Here is a 24,898-nt window from a genome sequence, read left to right on the forward strand (position 1 = left end):
TGATTTCCTATGAATTTAATCAAGTCAGAGTGTAAGTTTTTTATGAATCTTTCAGTTTTTTATGAATCTGGTTCAAGCCTCTAAGGTGTGCCTTTCATATTCCTCTATACGCCTCTTTAGATTGCTTACGCTTCTGGCCTATATCTTTGAACCAGATACGAGTTTCGAGAACTTTTTGGACATGCTTTTGCGAGATTACTAAACACGATACAACGGTGGCACTTCTGAGGCTTCTATGTTCCAACCCAGCTGGTTTCACCTCGCTATCCTCGAACTCCACCGGGCTAGAGAGATGGAACCACTGAGGATGAGTTGTTATTTACTACTAAACATTCATTTTGAAACCCACACACTGAATATTGGTAACTTTGTTATGATCTAATTATTTGTTTAGATTATATGTGGTTCCATAGGAAACCCCCCAAATTTCATTTGTCTTTCTACTTCCAATACTTCTGACTTGTGACTCTAATTTCATCCAATTATTCTTTGTTTCTTTTATTTTTAGTTGTGCTTTAATAAATTGATGCCTATGATATGGATCAGTTTTCTTTTTCATAATGCATATTTTGTGTTCTTTACATAATGTATGATTTTTCAGGATTCTCCGCCGGATGTTTCGTAGCACTCTTTGTTGGATATTTCATTATAACATATATTGCCGGGATGTTTAAGAAGCAATCTGGTACTATATACATGAAACATTCTATCCTATTTTAGACATTCTTTTGTCCGTAAAAAGTATAATTTTACTTGTCTTGAATTTCTAATAATTCGACGCTTTTGTTTGCAGCATGTTCAACCTAATATTTTCGTACTCTTTTCTGTATAGGTGCGACTTTGTATATGGAGAAAAACTTGAATAAACTATAACTTCATCTTCGAATTGGCTCCTACCAAACATTGTAAATATAGAGGTGTAGGGATCTTGGTTGTTCATTTACCTCTTTGCCAAAGGGTATTCATCGAATTAAATTCGGTCTATTCCTGGCATTCTTCTTCTGGTAATTCCTAATCACAACTTAAATTCACCTAAGCATTTTAAGATTCAGATAGGAATGGTAAAGTTCAAAGATTTTTGTTGTGTATGCAGCTCTTTTTGACTTGTGCTGGTTTGCCCATTAAACATTGTCTACCGATCAAGCGTTATCGTTTCCCTTAAGCGATAAGGAGTATCATATTAACACCCCTTTAATTTATAAGGTATGTATAATTGAAACTTATCTACGTCCCGCCAAAATCTTTTGACTTGGCACGTTTTTTGGGAGGCCAAACAAGCCATTATCAGTGAGGGTTGTAGTTCTATTCAATTAATTAATGTTGATTCTAGAAAGTATAACTTCGTTTATTTGTAGGTTCTAATGCTAGACTTTTTTATGGTTGATCAACTTTGCAGTGAGGTACCGACCCTTCGAACCCTAGAGTATATCGCTTGTTTACTACATAACCAGGAGCTAGAACTCAGGATTATGGTTTTTGCATGAGGATCAAGCATTGAAGCTCGCTTATGCCCTTTCATTTCTTCCTTATTGTTGGAGGGCAATGCAGGTTCATAAATTCCCTAAGGTACCTTTCTTTGATTTTTAAGGATAAAATTGTGTCTAACATTGCTTTGGGAGTTCGGTGTTCTAGCAGATGGTTCAACGAGGGAGAAACGGAATCTAATCAATTTGGGCAAGTACTACGTTCTGGCATTGTTAGCAGCTGGTGCCAAAAGGTTCTTACGAAAAAGAAATGGGCAGCGTTCGTCTAAGATTTGTCGTTATTGTGTCTGAGTGGTGCCACGATTTATCAGTTTTATTCGGAGTTTGTAAAAGATTGGGGTTTATTTCAATCTAATTCTAGAATTCCATGGTTAAGAAATGAATTAACGCTTCAACGAAAAATCGTTTACTATTTATCGATTGTGAGTTAATAAAACCTCATCTTTTATTAACTTGTTTTGTTCTTAGCTAGATCAGATTTTATTTATGTCTTAGGGTTTGAATAAAAGATCAGTTACTGAAGTTGAAAAGCAAAAAACAATAAAATATACCAACTATTCCTGTAGTGACGCATGAAGAGAAAAATGATCTCAAATCCAAATTGTATTATCTAACACAAAAATTTGACAACACAAGCCAAATTTAAGGGTGAAGGAAGACGAAAAACAAACCAAGTTTGAGGTGAAAGAAGAGTAAAATGATACAACTAATAAATCAGATAGTGGAACGATCAACACAAACTAGACTAAAAAGCACATCAATTTCAACAATTCTAAATTACTCTAAAGTAAATTGATGAAGAACCTTCTATTGTTTTTTTTTTTTCTTTTTCGTATCGTACATTTTGACTGATGTCTACAATAAATTTAGGAGGAGGTATATATTATGACTATGTAATGAATTGGATGGAATTTTGGGTCTGTGTAGCATGTATTAACATATGGCTTTCTTTCTCGGCTTTTTAAAGGGTGTTCAGGAATGAAGGCAGAAAAGGCAGGGAGTAGTTGATTTTCAAAGGCAGGGAGTAGTTGAAGATTTGTATTAAACATTGTTGAGTTATTGGGAGATTTTAACATTGTTGATATTCTTTTCTTCCCAAAATGTTGAATGTTCACAAGCACTTTTTGTCCTTCAGTGCGCACCTCAAATTGATTATGGGCAGTTGGTATGTTAACTAAGAGTTTCAGGAGTAAGAGGTAATAAGGATACTTGGTAGTCCTTATATTAAACTATTTCCTTGAAAAACAAAAGGAGACTGTGGCTAGAGGATGGTGAGGTAATTTTGTAAATCCAGTCTTTAACATCTACCATTATACAATATGCTAAATTCAAATATGTCATCTAACTATTCATAGTTTTTTTTGTTGAGGATGACTATTCATAGTTGACGAAGAGTTGGTTATCTGTTTTCATTTGATTGTATATAAGACTTTGGTTTTCAAACAAATCTATTTTTGTTCTCTCTTTGAAAATTTTATGGGGTAGGCCAATAAGATTTGAGTTCTATAATAAGGAAATTGTATAAGATTTGTGATATGATAAAGAAGCTGCCTTTCATCAAAAAAAAAAAAGAAGATAAAGAAGTTGCCCGTGCCCTAGGGCACGGGCTATATCTAGTTCTTATTAAAACATGTTCAAATAAGTCCTAGTTGGAATGTCAGATATTATATCAGGCATAAGTTTATCAAAGTAATACATAACAATTTTTACCATAGAAAAGGCAAAACTTGTCTTAAAAGACAATGAGTCCAAAGATAAATAGGTCTATTATTATTCAGTTAATATTATACTTTTAATTTTAAAACGCAATTTAGCGAGGTGAAAATCCATCATTTATTTATTAATTATTTATATTAAAGTGTAAATAATGACATTTATGATAGTTCCTTTGTCTTTTATGGTGTATGGGCGTCTTTAGAATATCTTTTAAAGAAGTTTGATAAGGCCCTCTCATTTTTGTTAAAAGGCCTCCCCATGAATTCATTGACCTGGTAAATAATCATTGACCTTGTTTGGTTAAAGGGTCCCCATGCAATGGTTTACAAAAACTCACTTTAAGGGTGTATATGAGCCTCATTAGCAATCTACATATCTCAACCATAAATCCCTCCATAATTCAAATCCCTAAACATTCTTCTTCTTCCACTTTCGTGATAACCAGACTTTCAAAAAACTAAACCTAGAATTTGAGGAAGATGAAAGATGAAAGAGGAAAAGATGAAGATGAAAAGAGGGAGAGAGAATGAGAGAGAAATGAAGATGAAAATGGCGGTAGTGATATAAGTGATAGATTTTACAGAGAGAGGGAGAAAAGATGAACTGAAGAAGAAAAGGATGAAACAGAGCTACTGGACCAATTTTCGGTGGGCTCAGGCCGAATTATGCAATATTTACGTATCGAGCCCACTGTAAAATGTTACATAATTCGGCCTGAGGCGACCGCAAAATATTACGTAATTCGACCCGAACTCACCGAAAATTGGTTTAGCAGCTACTGGTACTACTAGCCCAATTTTCGGTGGGCTCAGGCCGAATTATGTAACATTTACGACTCGAGCCCACCGTACTTTCCACCAGTAGCTTTTCGGTCTGGTGCGTCAGGAAATCTCACTTGGGAACTTTCTTCCTCTCTTGATTTTCACCCGCTTCCAGACAAAATGCTTTCAAATAAGGTTTGCAAACCTTCTTACTTGTATTGCTGACCAGTAGATTCATGTATTCAAACAATGCAGTTTCAAAATATCGAAAAAAACTAAACCTAAGGTTATGAGGAAGAGATAAAGATGAAAAGAGAGAAAGAAAGAGAGAACAAGACAGAAAACGAGAGAGAAACCGAGAAAGAATGAATGAGAGATGAAGATGAAAATGGCGGTGGTGATAGATTTTACAGAGAGAGAGGAGATAAACTGAAGAAGAAGAAGATGAAACATAAATTCTGAGGAAGATGAAAGAGGGGTGGGCCTTTTGATCGGTCAAGGGACTTTTTCTTGGTTTGAATAATTTTGACTTAACGGTGTTAACTTTACCGTTAGGTCAAACTAGAGAAGGGGAGAATGCATTTTTCTAGAGGAACCCTTCTAACTAAAATGAGAGATTTGGAGGGCGCTTTTAAATGAGGGGGCCTTTTAACAAAAATGGGGAGCTCCTATGAAATCTTCTTTATTTTTTATGACAGTTTCAAACATATTTCACCCTTATGGTATAACCAGCATGTATGATCGTCTGTTGCTTACTTGCACTCATGCATTCGTATTGTTAAAGAAACAATAATGAACTTCTTATATTTGAAAATTTTGTGGGACCAATATTGGGTGTGCATAAGATCCATAACTTCTCATTGATTAGTACCATATGCTACAACCAGGAGATAAGTCTGTCAATGGATATCCGAATATTCGACATCCGATCTGCATCCGTATTCGAATTTTACAAAAATATCCGAAATTCTGGATATCGAATACGGATTCAGATATCTGCTTATCGGATATCGGATACGGATACACTAATATTCGATCCCGATAAATATCCATATCTGATAAGTAATATAAAAAACTAATAAAAAATTAGATTTATTCATAATAATATATAAAATGTATGGTTGAGATTTATCATTTAGATCTAATGATTAAAAATTTAAAGGAAAAATTTGAAATTTTGTTGAAGTTTCGGATATCATATATTATCCGATACCCGTTAATATTATCGGATTCGGATATTGATTTACTATATCTGTCGGATAATTATTGGATACGGATACGGATATGCCTATATCCCAACTTGAATCTCAATATAATGTGGCAACAATAAATGTTGAGATTCTAAAAAAAAAAGGGTTATTTCCCTAATAGCCCCCAACTTTATTAAAAATACCTAGATGACCCCTTTTTTAGATTCCGTTATAACACCGTTACCTAGTCATCATTTCTCTCTCTTCCATCTCATTACCTCTCTCTGCCACCTCACGTTATCACCACCTCATCATCTTCACCGGCGAAGGTCGTTGGTCGGGCAATTTTAGATGGAAGAGAGAGAAATGATGACTAGGTAACGGTGTTATAACGGAATCTAAAAAAGGAGGCCATCTGGGTATTTTTGATAAAGTAGGGGGCTAGGTAGGAAACCGATCACAAAGTTGGGGGCTATTAGGGAAATAACCCTAAAAAAACTCAATTGTTGAGCTTTCTTTTGAGTATCTCAATTGACCCACATCATCATTTTATATATTAAAATAAAAATCAGGAGTAAATCTAAAGTAACTGTTGAGTTTTTTGAGTGTTGCATTGGAGAAGTATTTTGAACTGAGTATCTCAATAGTGTCACCTAAGAAAGAAGATCTCAACTCATACTTGACACATTGAATTAATTGATTTTTGTTTGCTGCAGTTTTACTGATAATCTTACACAGAATGGGTTTAGCATCATAAATAATTTAAATTTGACCAAATTCTTGGTGATGGTAATACTTGCCAAACCAAAAATGCTTAAAACCTAATAGTACAATAGGAATTACTTTAACAAAAAAACACCTAGCCCACAAATCATTGGACACAAGCTAAAGTTTGAGAAGGCATATTCCCTTTTGGGATTTGATCCAAACCCTCAGCAACAACCACACCCATACCCATAAACAAATGAGGTTCAATATGACAATGAAAAGCCCAAACCCCTGGATTATCTGATATGAACCTTATTGCTGTCCAACCATTAGGAAAAACTGGCACTGTATTTCTCAAAGGTGGTGACACATTTGGGACTGGTACAACTCCACTACTATCTGAAAAATTACCATCTCCATAACCCATAACCCAAAAATCATGTCCATGTAAATGCCATGGATGAACTTCACTTGGACTTGCCAATGTATTTTGCAGAATCACATCAACTGTTTTGTTGAAATCCAACATTAAGACACCGTTTCCCTCGGGAGATTGTGCTGTGAGAGAACCTAGAAGTGGGTAGGCTGGTAAAGCTAAGGAGAAGTTGTTGACATACCATTTAACGTACCCATTTTCGTTTTGCTGGTTGCTAAAGAGAGTGACCCGACGATAAAAACTAGTTGGTGGACTTGGTATGCTTTCTGAAGCATTGATTTTGTTAGAAAATGATTTACTCGCATTATAATCGTTCCAAGCCGGAGGAATAGGAGGGGGAGAAGTTGGAAGATTAGATGAAAGGTTTGGTAAATAGTTTAGGATGGTAAGGCCTGGTTGAGTTTGAGGTTCCCTTGCAGTAACACTTGCTGAGATGAAGTAGTTTTGTGTTGGGTCTTGATTGGTGGTGAAAAGTACGGAATAACTCTCGCCTGAGTAAATATAGATGTTATCGACCGTCACTGGGTTAATGTAGTTCCCATCAGCTTCTACCAAGGTCATCTTGTGATTCTAAGGAAATCAAAAAGCAAAAAATTGTAGTTAGTTCAATGCAAAACAAACTGTGTCTTTTATATATTACACATCTTTTGTACTAATGTATCGAAGTTATTGGTCATCATTTGCTATGGACTTTTAGAAGTCTTAGGATCTATTAATGTTGAATACTTTTTACCCATCAATAGTTTATTTTGTCATAGCGGGTCTTACGTACCTTGATCTCAACATTTAGGGCAGAAAGGGAGGTGGTACTTGTAATCCTTAGTCTATATGTCTTGTTCGGAAGCACATTAAGCACATTTGATTTGCATGATGAATCACATTGTTTCGACGTAGTATTAAACTGCCATGCTAGTGAACAATCGTATTGCCCTCTCCCATTCATCAGAATTGACTGAAAACAATTGAAACATTATTCAAAATCTAAAAATAAACATTGGATAAAATATCATAATGTTATTCAGTGGAATTATGCAAAAATCTTCAAAAAGAAGGAGATAAATGCCCTCGCGCGTTAATCCTAAATGCGCTCTTTTGGTTTGTAGGGGCGTACATAGGCACCTATAGAACAACTTTCGTAGACATTATTCATTTATGATTAGTGTGTGATACCTGAGGTTCACCGATCCAAGTGAAATTAGAAGATCTGAGACCAGTTTCTTGTTCTTGCACATTTTCATGCCACCAATCGCTAAGTAATATATTGAGATCTCCGTCATATTGGAAAGGCTCTTTCGTACCGTCTGCCACATCAACAATAAGTGATCCGTACAAACCAGCCATTCTTTGCATTCCAAAGTGTCCATGGTAGAAATACGTTCCGGGCTATATAAACCATAGCAAAATGATAAAATCGTGAGCCTTGTGCATTTCTTAGCATAAAGATATGTTTTCTACCATTTTAACCAGTTTCACACAAATAATTTTCCGAAGATGCAACGAATTAAGTTTAACTCCAGACTTTAGGTCTCAAGTCAATCAGACAACAGACCTACAGTTTGACGAAAACAAGAAACTAGTCTCTAACAAACATAGCCAACTCAGTTTAATTTTTCTAACTAAGAACATAATAAAGCTACTCAAATTGAACCACAATGTTTGTCTAGTAATGCAATTATCAGTCGTTATACGAACATTCTTTGTAGGGTAAAGCTTTTCGTGTTTTACCTTGTCAGCTAGGAACTTATAAGTGAATGTTTGTTCAGGAATGATAGAGCATTGTGAGATTGAGGCAGTTCCATCTTCCCATATCGTATCATACTGTAAAGTTGTACAAGAAATAAAATGTAAGTGTTAGAGATAGAAAAATGCATTATCTCCTATTAGTTCTTCTTAGTCGAAACAAGTACGAAGACAACAAAATCTGAATCTGCTGTAAAAATGTTGTATCGATCAATTGAAATATTCTTACTTGTTTGATGCCATGCCAGTGAATGACAACACCTTCGGTATCGAGTTTGTTGGTTACATTAACAATAATGGTGTCTCCAACTTTAGCATTAATTGTTGGACCAGGAAACTGACCATTAATCCCCATCACCATATTTTGCACACAATCTGGTGTTGTATACAAATATTCTATTTTCCAATCAAAGTTCAAAGTTGCACTCAAACACACCTCAAACCTACTTAACAAACTACATGTTAACATCACCAATAATACCAACCTCCTAGTTAAGAAACCATCCTTTAACCAACTAGGACAATCCATCAATCAACACTAACTCTCTCTAATATGAAACAAGATAGGTGGATGAGGGAAGTCTAATATGAAACATAAAATGGATATGATACTTGTTTATATAGCCTTTAGCTAGAGTAGCATAGTAGAGGGATTTCTCGTGCTCATCGAACTAGGAACCCATTTGTCCATTAAAGAAAGATTATTATTTTTGGCCAGATTAAATTTTCCACATGTTTTTTCTTTTTCTGGAATGAGACCTTTCAATTGATACCAAACGTCCTTACAATCAAAAGAGTAAAAAGGACAAGAAGGTAATTTTTCCACATGTAAACCATGCTTTATGGATATTTTGATATAATAGATCCAAAAGGGCAATTTATGGATATAACCAAAAATTAAAAATAATATATCACAACCATTCGAAATAAAAATTGTAAATTTTAAGAAAAGATTTTAAATTCTGATTTGTTCTTTGTTTTACGTTAAAATTGATGTTTTAAAATTGATGTTTCCAAGTGTATCCAATTTGAAGAAAGCCTCTTGATATCAGTTGTTCTTTCTATTAATTATAACTCGTACATATTTAAAAAATAAATATGTAAAGAAATTATGAATTGAACGAAAAAAGTTAAAAAGTTAGAAGAGAAATTATTAATCGAACTTGTAAATTAGATAGAAAAATACATGAAAGACCGAAGTTATTGTGTTACGTCAGTCATGAACTTATAAATTAGATAGAAAAATTGACGGGAGACCGAAGTTAGAGTGTTATGTTGGTCGCAGTGATATGAGACGAAAAAAATATAATAAGTGTAGGGTTATCGTACTTTTAAGTGCAAAAAGAAAGAGTTTCACTAATATCCAATAAGAAAAAGAAATACCACTAATTAGACATCAAAGGTGAGAGGGGTATTGCTAAACTCTCATATGTAAAATGATATTATCACATTCTATCTTACTTTCTACTTTATCACATGTATGTAGTGTCATTTGGTAACAAAAAATATAAGTAAAATTTTGAATTATTTAATTACAAAAGTAGAAATATTAGTTTGTTAATGTAAAAATTTGCGACTTCGATAAAATTAAAATTTGAGATTATTTCAATGTTTAACTCCCATCATTACAGACATCATAGGCATGAATTATTCATATCTTTACTCTATTTATATCACTTAACGCAAGTCAACAAAGATGGATCCACCTCCACTATGAATTGAACTAGCAACTTTCTAAATATTTGTAGTTGATGCACAATTAACTGACCAAGTAGTTGTTGTTAACACAAGTTTCACCTGGTCTAATTTTTTCATTCTACAACTACAACAAAACTTCCACAACGACCACTATAGTACCTCCCCACCAGCCACAAACTGTGAGAATAGTCCCACATGGGAGAATTGGTAACTAGCAACTAAAAATATAAAGAATAGGTCCTCTCCACTCATTGCCAATTGGTTTTGAGTTGGATGGCCACAAACTTAACATGGTATCAAAGCTAGGTCCACACGTGATAGGCTTAAAAGCCACACGTGCTCCACGTCACCCGTAAAGAAAAAACACACGTGTTAGGCTCAAAGAACGCCACACGTGAGGGGGTGTGAGAATAGTCCTACATGGGAGAATGGGTAACTAGCAACAAAAAATATAAAGAATAGGTTTTGAGTTTGATGACCACAAACTTAACATAAACCACACTTCAATAACGAAACCGACACACCTTGATCACCACCACCATCACACCTCAACCACCACTATACTTCGACACTATCACTACTTATACTACCACACCAACCACTACTACAAATCTACCATCGTCGCCATTACCTTAACTGCATCCTCACAACTACGTCCACGGTCCACCATCACTATCACAACCACTATACCACCACTCCTATCTTCACCAAAATCATAATATAATTGAAACCAAATACCTCCACGAGAAAAGAACATTTAGAATTAGAAAAATGTCACCAAACTAACTTGATAGCTATTTACTTACAAGTAACTATTGTCCCAAATATAATTTTGATAACTTCTTACTTTATTAAAGAAAAAAAACTTCTATTAGATTTAGAAAATTTCCTCTCTTTTAGTGCCCGTTAATTACTTTTTTTTCATTTTTAACCGTCCCCAATCTAACCCTCTCTACAAACCGTTTCTACGGGAAAAAACTCCAAGTTTTCTTCGGTGCAGGGAGGGATTCCTCCGCCTGATCCTCTTGTTTTTGGAAGGGGATGTTACCCGTTTTAGTGTTTCCTTTTGTTCGTCCATCTATTTAAGGTATTTGAAGTATATCATAGATGAAAGGAATAAAGAAGGTGAATTTATTGGTTCTCTATAATTCATCTGATTGGAGTTGATTATTTCAAATTCTCTTTTATCGGATGTGTCATCAATTTTAACCATCAGGGTTTGGGCATCTTCTTTGATTTTGATATTTTCTCCCTAATTGATTAGTAAGATGGTAAAGGGATAACTCCAATTTCCATCAATTTACATCTTCGACAAGGAGTTCAGTCATGCGAGATAAGTCGAAATGTGTCAATTGAGTTGTTTTGCAGAAGAAATCGCCGATGATTCAGTATTTCAATATAATTAGTATACTGAGTTTGGCGGCTCTTTAGTGGTGGCGGCGACTTCCCGATAATGACGGCGGTGGGGGGCACTTTTAGTCTTAGTTCATTAATATTGTCGACCTTTAGGGTCTTTTCATTCTCGATCTTGAAGATCTTTTCTTTTGTCGATCTTTAGGGTCTTTTTTGTGTCTGTGTCTTGTTTAATTCTTTTCCCTTCATGAGACACTTTACATTCGAAGGTTCTGTGTAGAACTTTACGTTGTAACTCTCATGTAGTTCTCAGAGGAATAAGAATTCTCGTACTATGTAATGATGTGATCGTTTTCACTATGATTGTTATTGTGGTTTTACTCAAAAAAATGTAGAAAATTCTATTTTTACTTCCCAAACGATACCTAAGTAGATAATTTTACAAGGGAGATGCTAGAGAGCCCAAATTTTTTGGGCATTTTAATGCCCAGCTGATGTGGATTTTAATGCCCAGCTGATGTGGAATCACTAAAAGACAAGGTTTTTTCAAAGTTTGACTACGGTGGGGACCGCTTTTATTTCTAAATGAGGAAATATGTCACCCTCTAAGTACCAAATTTCTAAGTCACTCTATCATTTCCCATTACAAAAGTGACAAGACTGCCTTGAAACTACTCATTTGTCCTCTATTCAAATGTTATAGGGTAAGATGTAGGAGTGCATGTATAGTGGTGAGATTGATATAAGAAAATTTACAACAACCTCAACACAAGAGTTCCCTTTGGACAATAGGCTTTAAATATTAGCTAAGAAAACAAACAAACGATAACGTTTTTCTGTATTATGTTTTGTCATTAACTTAACAAGAAATCCAATATAGTACACATGGTATTAATTTGTAATTTGTTTACTGTTCATCGAGAAATGAGCCTCTCGCACATTGTATTATTTAGGTTATTTTTACTGACAGGTACAACTTTGATTATGTACTTCTTTAGAAAAAGAAAATTAGGTACAGATATGCTAATGTAGTTTTCTAAAGCTTAAATACAGACAACAAACACGAGATGAATGTGAGGTTTCCTTTGGAGCGTCTGCTTTCGCTGGGTAGTAACGCTTGAAAACTCTCGAGCTTAATAGCCAACTTGTGGTTATCAACTTCATAAAAATAAAAAAAAAACTTGTGGTTATCGATGAAACCAAATTGCATGCTCCTGTAAAAAAAACAGGTACAGGATTATTTTAAATCGATTCCTGAGCAACAATTTTAATATTGAGTTTAACAAAACAATTGGTTGAGATTGACACCATATATTGTTTTATTACAAAGTACTCCAGACACAGAGATTTCTTAAGATTTATGGGATCTTGCAGTATATCTATAATGAAGTTGGAGCAGCAATAAGATTGTTGTAATTACTCTAAAGGTGCTGCTTAATTAAAGATTCTACTTAATTACATGAGAAAAACCAATTACATGAGAAACAAGCACTTGTAGATCCTTCACCCCTGCTTTGAAAAACAGGATATTAGAGTGACCACACTAAGATCTAAGACTTTTATATGTTGGTTCTAGTATGTACAATAAATTATAAACCGTCAGCGCTTGGTTGTCCAAGTGGTTGATGGTGTTGACCTAAACTCCAGAACTCTAGAGGTTCCAGGTTCGATATCCATAGAGGTATAAATAATGTAATGAATTTGTTGAGTTTTAGGTCTCTTTAATGTTGATAGGCTTTAGGCCTTTATGAGACAAAAAAAAAAAAAATGTGTCATATGCGAATAAGGTATAATCCGTTGTTTAGAGTACTTTAGCGTTGTCTAAATAGTGGTCATCTATTTTTTAATTGTTTGGCACAAGAGTGTATGTATTTTGCGTGGGTTTATATATTGTGAGTCATATGAAATGGATTAGAAGACTGAAGTGTCGGAAGGAAACACGCCATCGACGAATACTCGAAAACTTTGCTTAAATTATTGAAAAGAATGCTTAAGATAACAATTATCGGCATGATTTTCCTTTTAACATTCTAAAATAGCTACTTCCATATATCATCACAGATCTTTTTGGAAAATACAAAATTACATGTGTATAATTGATAATCATACCTAATATATGAATGCTCATTATTTATATCCTTAAAAATACAAAATTGATCTACTTCCACCTAGGACAGACATGTGATCTGGACATTTTTGGATTAGATGCAGTGACGATGATGAGTAAGAGTATGGGCCGGGAAAAATATAAGAACCCGAAATTCGTTATGGACACTCAAGTCCGTTAGATCTCACGGGTACCGAAACCAGCAGCCGGTTCAACTCGACTGACCCGATGACGTAAATGGATTGGAATCGAATTTTGAAGTGCTACCGGGCATCCTGCCAGAGCCTGACCAATTATTATTTGCCCGACATAACCCTCCTCTTTAATGGCTACGATCACATTTGTCAAACTTATCTCCAAGGATTGAGATTACATCTCCCAAACTTATTTCCAAGAGTTGAAATTATACCTCTCAAATTTATCTTCAACGACTAAGATTACGAATTTTAAAATAGGCCACCGTTTTGGGGAAAGCAGAAAAGTTTCCGGGAAAGACAGTGGAAAACAAAAAAAAACTCAAACCAAACGCACTTTATCTCTCTTCTCCGGTCGACCCTCTCTCTCCTCTCTCTATCTCTCTTCTCAGTCTATCTCTTTTCTCTCTCTCTTCTCGATCTCTCTCTCTTCTCAGTCTCTCTCTCTTCTCTGTATTTCTCTTCTCACTCTCTCTAAGTTCCGGCGAAGGGAATGGTCCCTTCGCCGAAACCAAAGACTCCTTCGTCTGGTTTTCCAGACGAGGGTTTCGGCGAAGGGGAGTCCCCTTCGCCGGAACTATGAAAAAAAAGGAGGAAAGATAGAGGAAAGAGAGAGAAGAGAGAGGAACGAGAGAGAAGACAAAATAGAAGGATGAAGGGACAGAGGGGTGTGACCGGAGTTGTTGTCGCCAGAAATAATGACCGCCTGAGTTGATGTTGGTGAGAAGGAAGATGGTGGAAGAAGAAAATCAAAACATGAGAAGTAGGTAGTGTTTGGAGGAAACAAAAAAAATTTGTTTCCACCCAAAACTGTCTTCCCCGAAAAATATCCTTATTTCTCCGAAACATCGACTTTAAAATAATCCTTCCGATTACACTTGAGAGCCCAATGGACAAACAACTTCAAAATCCGACCAACCCGAGAAATGATATAACCCGTTGCCACGGGACGGAGACAGCTTCCCACCTAGGGGTGGGATTTTCACCTGGCTGCCCTCGACCCAATGCGGGCACCCGCGCCTGAAATCACCCGTGGGCGCCCATGCCCGCAACGGGCACAATCCGCCCGACCCGACGAAAACTAGAGGGCGGGCTCGGGTGAAAAAACTCACCCGTGTTCCCGCCCGCACTCGAGCCCACAAGATGTGCCCGACAAGCGCCCATAAGAATTACGTTGGGTACTTCAAGAGTTTGGGATCTATTAGGCCCATTTTTTGAGCCATAAGTTTACTTAGTAGAGCATCCCAAGAAACTCCGAAAGCTTGACTTAGAGAGATTGGGTAGTTAATTTATAACTCAACCCCTTCAAATATTTCTTATGTACTTTCAATGTGGGGCTATAAACTAACGCTCAAAAACTTCATTTTCCATAGTGACATAGTCCGACACCGGTCACTTACAAGTCAAAAGGGTATTGCAAGGTTCTATAAATTGGTTAGAGATATTGTACTTCCATTAGCAAGGCTTGGTAGCTTAAATGTCAAAGAGTGATAAGGCATGCAAGTCTTTGTGAATTGATGTCTATGCTATACCCGATGCCCGATTTGTTTGAACCCGAAACACTCAAGACTCTTAACGAGTACGGGCCGGCAATGGGCATACAAATTTTTAAAATTGCCTGCCCGACTTACCCGAGAGCCCTAATAGCCAAGCTCTCGATCCGCCCGAGCCCGAAGTAAGTCTGCCCGTGGGCGTCCATACTCGCCCGATTCCCGCCCCTACCCGAAGTGCCACAAAGTTTTTTAACGGAACTCGGCGGAACGACCGAAGAGAGATAGAGCCCAGAGATGACCATCTTCCTAGAATCCTAGTTCTCGACATACGAAATTGGTTTAATTTTCTAGGGTTTATGTAACGATCCATTATCATGGAGAGAGGTACTCATAGATGGTTAGTAGACATATCTCAGTGGAATCCCAGTCAAGAACAGTTTACATTTATACTCTCTCTCCTTCCTCTCTATGAACACTCCACCATTACCAGGTTCGAATTTCTTCATCGTCTCTCATATCAATTATCATTAAAACAAGTTTAAAATTGGGGAATTGTAGTCCTAAACCTAGCACCTGATTATTATTATTACACTCTATTTACACCAACCTTTTGTTTTAGGTTTGTAAAATTTGAAGATAGGAAAAGGGCGATTATTAGTCGGTTGCTTCAATATGCTCTGATAAATGAAGTGATTGGAATCCCATTTGACAAGATTATCATAAACCGCACCATTGAAGGCAAACCATACCTAGTATCAATTCTTATACTGTTTATTGTTTTGTCCATTTATCCCACATTGATAAAGCTGGCTAAACTTGTTACTCAGACTTGGGGTGGTGTTTTTTTGTTGTTTCTGAATCTGACTCGTCTGAATGTGAGAATAGTCCCACATGGGAGAAAGGGTAACTAGCAACCAAGAATATAAAGTATAGGTCCTCTCCACTCATTGCCAATTGGTTTTGAGTTGGATGACCACAAACTTAACATGGTATCAGAGCTAGGCCCATACGTGATAGGCTTAAAAGCCACACGTGTTCCACGTCACCCGTAAAGAAAAAAACACACATGTTAGGCTCAAAGAACGCCACACGTGAGGGGGCGTGTGAGAATAGTCCCACATGGGAGAAAGGGTAACTAGCAACCAAGAATATAAAGTATAGGTCCTCTCCACTCATTGCCAATTGGTTTTGAGTTGGATGACCACAAACTTAACACTGAATGTGAATCGTTTCTCTGGTATCTTTTTTTTTGATAATTCGACTGCGATCTACGTTAGTCGTTACAAGGCATTGATACATCATGAAGATGCGAGAAACACGCCTAATTTAAACCATCAATGAAAGACACCCAACAACATGAAAGAGGCTTAAAGACCGACAAATTATTACATTATTTTACTTTGTTTATAGCCTAAATAACATGGGATAAATCTTGATGGCAACTGCTTCCACCGAGATTCGATCCCACGACCTTATGGACTTAAGAGGGGTGTCCCACCACTACACCAAAGGCTGGTGGACCGTTTCTCTGGTATTGATAAGGGGTACACCAGTCATTTTGTGGGTCATTTATTTTATGTTTTACTCAAATGGAGACAGATGAGTCAGACGTCTGAGTTAGCCATTTCGCCGAGTTAGACGCACGAGTCAGATAAAACACTGACATTCTCAAAATCAGTCTGGGTCGCCATTAAGACGAGTCAGATTTGAATTGAGAAAAAAAACACCACCTTCGAATTTCTCCACAATGTTTTGCTTTGAATTCTAGATCTTTAATTCATGTAGAACTCTTCTTCTTTTGAAGGAAAATGACATTGTGAACTTGGAATTTCCCAATTTCAACTTCAATGTATCACATGACGGGGATTATGTCGCGATAGTGTCTGAACCTTTGTATATTGTGGGATTAGATATTGTTTCACATTCACTTCCCCATCAAGAAACAACTTTTGAATTTATCAAGAACTTCTCGTCGTATCTTACAAGTTTTGAATGGGATAACATTATCAATGCTGGCACTAGCAATGACATCTTGGGTGAGTTTTACAGGTAAACTAGACAGAGTGAGAAGGTGATTTGTTTTACAGGTAAATCTTGGGTTAATCATGTGTTTTGCTTTCCATTTCTTTCGATTACTTATTATGATTATCCGATGGACGTGTCCTATTCTTATCCGGAATTACATGAAACTGGGCAGGTTTTCGTGTTAGTTGATTCAAAAACCGTTATGTTTTAGACGTATTCTGGAATCCATTCTTTGGTGAATTTTTGTACATTTTCCTCTGTACTTGTGTTTGTATTCATCTCTGTGCACATTTTTGTTTTGGTGTTGTTGTGCTCAAATTTCTAATAGAGCCAAGTGTCAAAGTTTTCATTTTTCTTTGACAATTTCACTTAATAAGTCTTCAAAATTTATTTTCACCTTTTGCCTTCAGATATTGGTGTGTAAAAGAAGCGTTTATCAAAGCCATAGGGGCTGGACTGGGGTATGGGTTGGACAGATTGGAGTTTCACCATACAAACTGGACTAACATATCTGTCCATATAGATGGCGAGGAATCTAGAGAATGGAAGTTTTCACTATTTGAGTTGCCAAGGGGTCACTTGGTAATTTTCTCACCATTTTCAATTTCGTTCTGGTATTTTTTCCATTTTCCTCGACATCTGAAATTTCTCAGGTTTCTGTTGCAAGGGGTCACCCGAAGAGTGCCATCGAGAGTTACAAGAGAACACTACGACAGACTGAGTTTGAAGATGAGAATAATTTCTCTATTGAACTTTCGAACAACTTTCGGTTGCGGACAGTCGAAGAACTCCTTCCGTTTAGCCTCAGAGTAAGTTATGGTAAATTGACTGATGAAAACCGAAAAGATTTATATCTGAAAGACTGAAACTAAAGAGAGGCCTAAGAGAGACTCCTCACGAATACATTATATAAACATATAATTCCTATTTATTTAGAAGTCAAAAAGGAGAAAACAACTTAACATGGGCTGTCTATTTGATCCTTTGTATTGTCGTCGAATCTTTCATGAGCAGTTCGTATCGTAAGTACAAGTCCTTGCAACTATTGACCTTCGAGCGCTGTTAGCTAAGCTACACCTTTATTGGAAAAAAGAAAAGGGTTAGAATTGCAGTAATGAACTCTTTTTCAACCCTATTGGTGCATTAGTAGTAGCCCTTTGATAGTAGTAGCCCTTTGATATTTAGATATGCAAATAGTGATTCAATCCGCCGAAGAAGATTGAACCATGTAAAGTAGATTTAGATCGTGTCACGCCTGTACTCTGTACATATAGATGCACGGCAATTTACTACTCCTTCGGCTTTAAACCTATAGAGGTAAAGGAATCTGCTGGCACACATTGGTTATTATCTTCGAGGAGTCGGTTGGGAGTCATGTTGCTTTAAACGGGCTAGTACAGAGTTAGGGGCCTTGTTTAGTGAAGAAATTGATCTGCCTATCTTAGTATCTTACATAATAATACAGTTTGACTTTGATATATACTAAGATGCGGATGGGCTTGTAGTCCAATTGGTTGTACATCTTTCTGAATACCTAGAGGTCGCGAATTTGAGTATTGAGATCGTAGTTTACGCTCAAGATTTGTGATATGTAATTTATAGATATATAAAATAGTTTCTTCTCGACCTTTACAGTTTGTTATCATGGCCTTCAACGCATTTAAAATGTTGCTCAATGGCAGCGTTTATGAACCATATCATGTAAGACCTTATTGTCTTGATGTGTCAAGCCATATCATATAAGATGTTTATGGCAGTTATGTGTTCATTCCATTTTTTGGTGTATATATCCAAGCCTTACATGTAATGAATTTTCGAGAAGAAAAAAAGCTGCCTTACGTGCCTCTTTAGGGTTTTTTTTTTGTTCCCTTCTTTAGGTTGGAGTATACCTCTGAAATGTATATAATCAGTGAGATTGTTGATTTGCCATGGTGTTTAATTTATGTACTCAAGATGGAGAATGTTGATGCATCTATTGTTCTCAAATTCGTTTGGTATAATCAAGGGTTTCTGTTCAAATCAAAGGTGGTAAGAAAACTCCAGACCTATTTTTGTGTTTTTGGACCTTCAGTCCATTTGGTGAATATTAGTATTTGTTATCTTGATGTGGTTGAATTAAGTGGTGAATCTTTCAACCAAAAAAAAAAAAATTAAGTGGTGATTATACTCTAATGTATAATAGAGAGAAGTTTTATCTCAAATGTTAATAGACGGGCGACCTGGTCCAAACAAGGTTAATTCTATTTTAGCTCTCTAAAGATAACCAACTCGCTAAAATTGCATCACAAAGATGAGCAGCTTCTAAATAATTTCGTAAATTGTCTCTCTCATATTTTTGATGACATGTAATTTCAGTTTTTATTCCAATATTTTTTGTTTGTTAGATTTAGAAATGACTTGTCAAGATTTATAAACAAATATCCGACATCGACATGTGAAAGAAAATGAGATAAACATCGTCATTTTATTTGAAAAAGTTGTTGCTTTTCGAATGTGTAATTTACTTGTAAAATGTATACTTAAAAATTAAATTCAAAACTGGCGACCAAATTCAGTTTATCTAATATACCTGTGTCATGAAGTACTAAACAACAATTAAGTGAAAAACCTACATTTAGCTAAATCATATTTTTCACTTGAGCAAGACAAAGCATATTTGATGCCACTATAATAGTTAGGCCAGCGCTTTGGGGAAAGCTAAATAGTTTCCGGGGTGTGAAATTTTAAAGGGAATATGTATAATTTTAGAGATTTTCCGGGGAAATAAATTTTAAGGGGAAATAAAAAAAAACACTCCACCTCACCTCACTCTATCTCCACCTCACCTCACTCTATCTCCACCTCACCTCACCTCACTCTCTCTCCACCTCACCTCTTTGTCTTCTCCGATTTGGTCGCCGGCCGGAAAATTTTCCGGCCGGCGACCATTAAAAAAAAAAAAAAAAAATTTTCACTCTCTCTCTCTCTCTAAACTCCGGCGAAGGGGTTTCCCTTCGCCGGAGTCCCGGTCTGTTGAAGAACAGACCGGAACTGGTCTGTTCTTCAACAGACCGATCTGGCCTGTTGAAGAACAGACCGGACTGGTCTGTTCTTCAACAGACCACTTCCGGTCTGTTGAAGAACAGACCGATCTGGTCTGTTCTTCAACAGGCCAGATCTGGTCTGTTGAAGAACAGACCAGTTCCGGTCTGTTCTTCAACAGACCGGAACTCCGGCGAAGGGAAACCCATTCGCCGGAGTTTCTAGAGAGAGAGAGAGAGTGAAAATTTTTTTTTTTTTTTTTAATGGTCGCCGGCCGGAAAATTTTCCGGCCGGCGACCTAATCGGAGAAGATAGAGGTGAGGTGGAGAGAGAGAAGTGAGGTGGAGAGAGAGAGAGGTGAGGTGGAGAAGCTATTTTGCTTTCCCCTAAATAAAATTGTCAAATAAATTTGACCAATTTTTGACCAAGTCTTCACACCCCGGAAACTTTTTAGCTTTCCCCAAAGCGCTGGCCTAATAGTTATCATTAAGACATATTGGGTCTCATTGCAAATATCAATTCATTTCTATTTTATTTTACTCATGCCACGAGTCATGATTTTGTGTTTTGAGGGTGGATGTACAACTAACTGAGGTAGTCGCTTCGCATCAACTTGTACTAATGTATTGGTATGAGATAAGTTATAAATAAAATAGGTGGATGTTTTGAGGAAAACAAAAATAGTTTGTTTTTTTTTTGTTTCTCTCAAACTCCTCTTGTTTTCTTCACACGTTAAACAAATTTTCCACGACGTCAACCTTTAAAAAAATGTTAGATTTTCTTTCTTTCTTCTCATCATGGCACTATTGATCACCCACCTCCTTCGACCACCATTTCTCTTTCCTTTCTCTCTCCCCCTCTTTCTGTAAGTTTCGACGAAAAGGATAAGAAGAATGATGGTGGTGGTTGTTTGTGGTTGAATGAGAGGAGGAAGAAGAAAATTTGTTTTTTCTCTTCTTAAAAATTGTCGAAGGTGAAAGTCTGTTGGTGATACCTGCCAGAGTGGAAGAGAAGTATCCGTAAAAATTTATAAAAATGTCCACCATTTCTTGGTGTAGCGCTTGGACAATTGCTCCGTAACCTGAAAGTGTAAAGTTCGATCCTCTAGAAATAGAAATTACGGAGTATTGAATTTTATTCAAAATCATCTTTACCTTTCTAATCAAAATCAAGATTTTAGTCTCATGTTTAGAGCTTCACATCTTTACTCTCCATCTCCAAATCATTATGCTAAATTTTTGTCATTAACAGATGAATCTTTTAGGGCTATTAAACTTGATTACCCAATGAAACTGGATTGTGTTTGTGTTGATATTATTGGATCTTGTAATGGTTTGATTTGTTTAAAACTATCTTCAATTTTAAGGGCGCTTCTAAAGGCACCGGGCCGAAAGGCTGTTAGCATCAAAAAATTTTATTGACTTGGGTCAATGGCCATTGACCCGGGGTCTCTATTAGCACCAGTTTTTAATGTGGGTTATGATGAGACATGGAAATGTCCCATCTGAGTCTCTTAATTTAGACAAGTTAGTCTCTCTAGAGCAGTTACTCTCACGAATTACTCTCTTTTATGTTCAGGTACCTTTTTACAGAGTTATGCGTGCAAAACGGATAAAGTCGGAAAGAATACAGACTAGGGGCATTTTGGTCATTTGTTGATTCTGACTTCTTGGTCAATATTAGTGTTCGGATGGAAAGTAGAGTCCAAGACGAGCCCGTAGGCGAAAACGGAAGTCAAATCGGAGTTCGGATGAGAGACTTATAGCTAGTCAAAGTTTGGATTAAAATCAAGTCAACAGTGACACGTGGCGTGCAATCTAACGTAATATGGAATTTTCGGTACACAGTTGGGCTGTGCGGGACGCTTGTTCGGGATGGCAAGAATTTACGTCCCAATACACCCGCGAGCAAGTTATTATGGTGCTTCCGAGCTTGTCCGCCGTCCAGATCCATGTTTTGAAGATCCGACGGCCTCTGAAGCGGCCCATCTTCACTGCCATATCAGCGCCAGCACGTGAAATCCGACAGCTCATTTCTCTCTTTCTTCAACTAATTGTTTAGATAGAACAGAGAGAGATTTTCTCTCTCTAAAGCTAGATGTTCAAAACAGAATAGAGAGGGAGTGAAAGGATTCGAAATCAAAACAGAAGGAAAAAGAGATTTGGAAGGAGATGTTGGTTATAACAGAACCGAGAGTATCATGGAGATCAAATTTCGACTTGAAAAACGAGATTTGCTGGCGATTAATGCTATAAAACAGAAGATCTCGCTGGGAGCAAGGGGGGTCCTCTCAAGCTCAACTACAAACATTAAATCAGAGAGAGAGTGAGAAGAAAAGAGGATCATCACGGTTTTGGGAGGTTTTTAGTGAGAGAAAGAACAGTAGAGAGAGAGAGAACCGAGAGCTCATTTTTTTCTGATTTTTGTTTCTTTTATTGGTAATCCTAGTTTCTTAGTGAGAGAGAGAGTGAGATTACAGAGAAAGAGAGAAAGTTAGAGAGAGAGACAGAGAGTTATTGTAGAGAGAGAGAGAAACAGATTCTCGGTTCTAAGGAATTAATGTGATTTTTTTTGTGATTTTTGATTTCTCTTGTTATTTTCTATTTTCTTGGTGAGAGAGATATAAAATCCATTAAGAGAGAGAGATTACAGAGATTTCTAGTGGAAAGAGAGAAAGAAACAGAAAGTTAGAGAGAGAAATAGAGTTGGAGAAGATGAGAAAATAATTTTCTCAGAGAGGAAACCATTTCCGGGAAGACGAGAAAATCGTTTTTCCCAGAGGGTGCGTTTGGCAGATTCTTGGAAAAACAGAAGGAAATCAATTCCTTAAGGCTCTGTTTGGCTGCAAAATCAGTAAGAAATCCAACTTTTTCTACTTTTCTCCCATCATTTATTTAGTTAAACTTCCATCTATCATCATGAGAAACTAAATTTCTTATCTAGGGTTTTAGATGAAGTCATAATAATTGTTTTTCGATAATTTATTAAAGTTTTTACCATTTTAACGATAAAATCTTCCGGGTTTTTAGACCGTTCATGGACTAAAACCTGAGTTATATAAAGAACTCTCTAATTAGATCAACATTAAATTGTCGTTACAATTATTAGGAAGACGGATTCGAAAACCCTAGGTTCCCTTTTTCTGACTACCGACTTATTTCTTTATTTATTTTTGAGTTTTATATTTTATTTTTATTTTATTTTATTTTACCACCATCAAACCAATTTTAAATCTCAATAGTTTTAAGGTTAGAATTTAGTTTAACTTAGTCTCTGAGGAACGAACCGGTCTTACCGGAATTATTACTTGACGCCCGTATACTTGCGGGTGTAGACCTTTTAGGGTAACCTTTTAGGCCCATCAAGTTTTTGGCGCCGCTGCCGGGGACTTAGTTTAAATTTAATCTAATTTTATTTCTATTTTTGGTAAGTTTATATTTTTGGACACTTTTACTTGCTTTTCCGTTTTTGGTGTAGAAAAAAACACTAAGGAGCAAAGGAGAAGGCGCAACAAGGAGAGGAGCTCAAGAAGAAGAATTTACATTTTTTTTGTTATTTTTTTTATTTTTTTTATTTTTTATTTTGGTGAGAGAGAGACTTTTAGACTTTCTAGTTTTTTTTTTTTTTTTTTTATTTATTTAAGTTTTGACCCTAAATTGGAGGGCTTAATTAAATTGTAACCGAAAACCAAAACGAAGCCTCGGGTCGGAACATTCGCGGGTCATCTACAAAGGTCATCGCCCGTCTTGAACGGGAGGTAAATTTCTTGAACACCCACGAATCTCCTGTCAGTGGGTATTTGTGTGAATTTGTGTGCTTAATTGCTTTGATCGAACTGTTAGTGTAATCATTCTAGTAAGGGCACTAACCCAGTTACAAGATAAGAAACGGATTTCATCACCGTTCTCTTGCCCACATAGGTAACAACATTCACGAGCCCAAACCTCACTTAAAAAGCTAAAATATTATTTAGACATCAGCCCCTAAGGTATCGAGCTCATAAGACCCTTCAAAAACAACTCGGGAAATTGACTTTTATCTAGGCATTCTCAGAGGAAAGTTTGTAAACAATTCTTGTCAAAAAGGCCGCCTCGAGAAGAGGAAACGTTTGCCGAAGGAAGACGGCTGTCACAACATTCATCGTTGGTTGTCTTCCTGGAGAATTGTTTACCGACTACTCTGATCGAGTAACCTTTATAACAGTCAAAGTTCAAGTGTTGTGGCGAAGTAGGAGCTGTCTAGCTTTTTAGGTGAATCTGACAAACCCACTCATTGCTAGATTTTGTCTAGGTTGCTTGGTGGAGTCAGCCTGATTGTGTTTGCTTTCCTATAAGATCTTCGTAGGGCTTCCCCGGTTTTCGATTTAAAAAAAAAAAAAAAAAAAAAAAATTGATGAGAAATGGATAGATCGTGGTCCCAACATAATGGCAGAAGGGACGAGAGTTTTTCAAATCTACCATGGTGGTATTTAGCAAATGGGCAGAATAGTAGTAGTCATCCTAGAGACAATGTGCATAATGATGGTCGTAGGGATTATTATCAACCTCAAGAAGGTTATGAACCATATTATAGATATCCTGACAGATCATCTTACTTGCATTATAGTAGAGAGTCCTATGCTCCAAATGTGTCCCAACCTCAATGGGAAAACATTGAAACTAATGACTCTTACATGCATTATAACGAAGAATTTTCTGCTTCACACGTATCTCAACCTCAATGGGATAACGGTGAAACCATTGATCCTTCATCTTTAGCATCACCTTCGTTGGCCGAAACTATGAGTATGTTAAAGAAGGTTCATGAAGAGTCTATGAGTGCGCTAAGGAGGATTAATGGAGAATCTTCTGCTCCACACGTGTCTCAACCTCAATGGGATAACGGTGAAAAGGTTGACTCTTGTAACATCCCACAAGTTGAAGTTAGATGAGGGACCATTCTGGATTCAGACTAAGTGAAATCAGGGACTAAA

General features: G+C 36.6%; 2 protein-coding genes and 1 long non-coding RNA gene across 5 annotated transcripts; 2 read left to right on the forward strand and 1 right to left on the reverse strand.

Annotated features, from left to right (window-relative positions):
- Positions 1-622: 622 nt before the first annotated feature.
- Positions 623-2,734, forward strand: LOC147558886 (uncharacterized). 2 transcript variants are annotated; one of them, XR_015234459.1, is made up of 5 exons: positions 623-1,004; positions 1,094-1,203; positions 1,356-1,548; positions 1,636-1,906; positions 2,452-2,734. It is a non-coding gene; the product is annotated as an uncharacterized LOC147558886 (long non-coding RNA). The 2 variants fall into 2 exon arrangements; XR_015234458.1 differs by lacking the exon at positions 2,452-2,734 and having other exon boundaries at positions 1,636-1,936.
- A 3,078-nt stretch (positions 2,735-5,812) lies between these two features.
- On the reverse strand, positions 5,813-8,700 carry LOC147558887 (L-ascorbate oxidase-like). Its single transcript, XM_086660617.1, has 5 exons — positions 8,265-8,700; positions 8,021-8,113; positions 7,466-7,678; positions 7,068-7,247; positions 5,813-6,865 (listed from the first exon to the last, which is right to left on the reverse strand). Exons 1-5 carry the CDS (start codon positions 8,562-8,564, stop codon positions 6,023-6,025), a joined length of 1,629 nt encoding a protein of 542 aa, XP_086516743.1. The 5' UTR covers positions 8,565-8,700; the 3' UTR covers positions 5,813-6,022.
- A 6,416-nt stretch (positions 8,701-15,116) lies between these two features.
- LOC147558888 (uncharacterized) lies at positions 15,117-18,709 on the forward strand. Of its 2 annotated transcripts, none has more exons than XM_086660619.1 (5): positions 15,117-15,370; positions 15,500-15,632; positions 16,685-16,929; positions 17,316-17,487; positions 17,573-18,692. In XM_086660619.1, exons 1-5 carry the CDS (start codon positions 15,255-15,257, stop codon positions 17,624-17,626), a joined length of 720 nt encoding a protein of 239 aa, XP_086516745.1. In that variant the 5' UTR covers positions 15,117-15,254; the 3' UTR covers positions 17,627-18,692. The 2 variants fall into 2 exon arrangements, with proteins under 2 accessions (XP_086516745.1, XP_086516744.1); XM_086660618.1 differs by having other exon boundaries at positions 15,140-15,370; positions 17,559-18,709.
- The last annotated feature ends 6,189 nt before the right edge of the window (positions 18,710-24,898 follow it).

This window comes from Eschscholzia californica, unplaced genomic scaffold, assembly GCF_041429995.1.
Source record: "Eschscholzia californica isolate CP2 unplaced genomic scaffold, dmEscCali1.0.p SCAF_2, whole genome shotgun sequence".
Taxonomy (NCBI): Eukaryota; Viridiplantae; Streptophyta; class Magnoliopsida; order Ranunculales; family Papaveraceae; genus Eschscholzia; species Eschscholzia californica.

Coding starts and splice junctions, on each gene's coding strand:
- LOC147558887 (XM_086660617.1), bottom strand. CDS start 8,564: ATGGATTGTCCTAGTTGGTTAAAGGATGGTTTCTTAACTAGGAGGTTG. Junction 7,248..7,465: donor CTTGGATCGGTGAACCTCAG/GTATCACACACT, acceptor AATTGTTTTCAG/TCAATTCTGATGAATGGGAG. Junction 6,866..7,067: donor CCCTAAATGTTGAGATCAAG/GTACGTAAGACC, acceptor TGATTTCCTTAG/AATCACAAGATGACCTTGGT.
- LOC147558888 (XM_086660618.1), top strand. CDS start 15,255: ATGGAGAGAGGTACTCATAGATGGTTAGTAGACATATCTCAGTGGAAT. Junction 16,930..17,315: donor ATCTTGGGTGAGTTTTACAG/GTAAACTAGACA, acceptor TTTTGCCTTCAG/ATATTGGTGTGTAAAAGAAG. Junction 17,488..17,558: donor AGTTGCCAAGGGGTCACTTG/GTAATTTTCTCA, acceptor GAAATTTCTCAG/GTTTCTGTTGCAAGGGGTCA.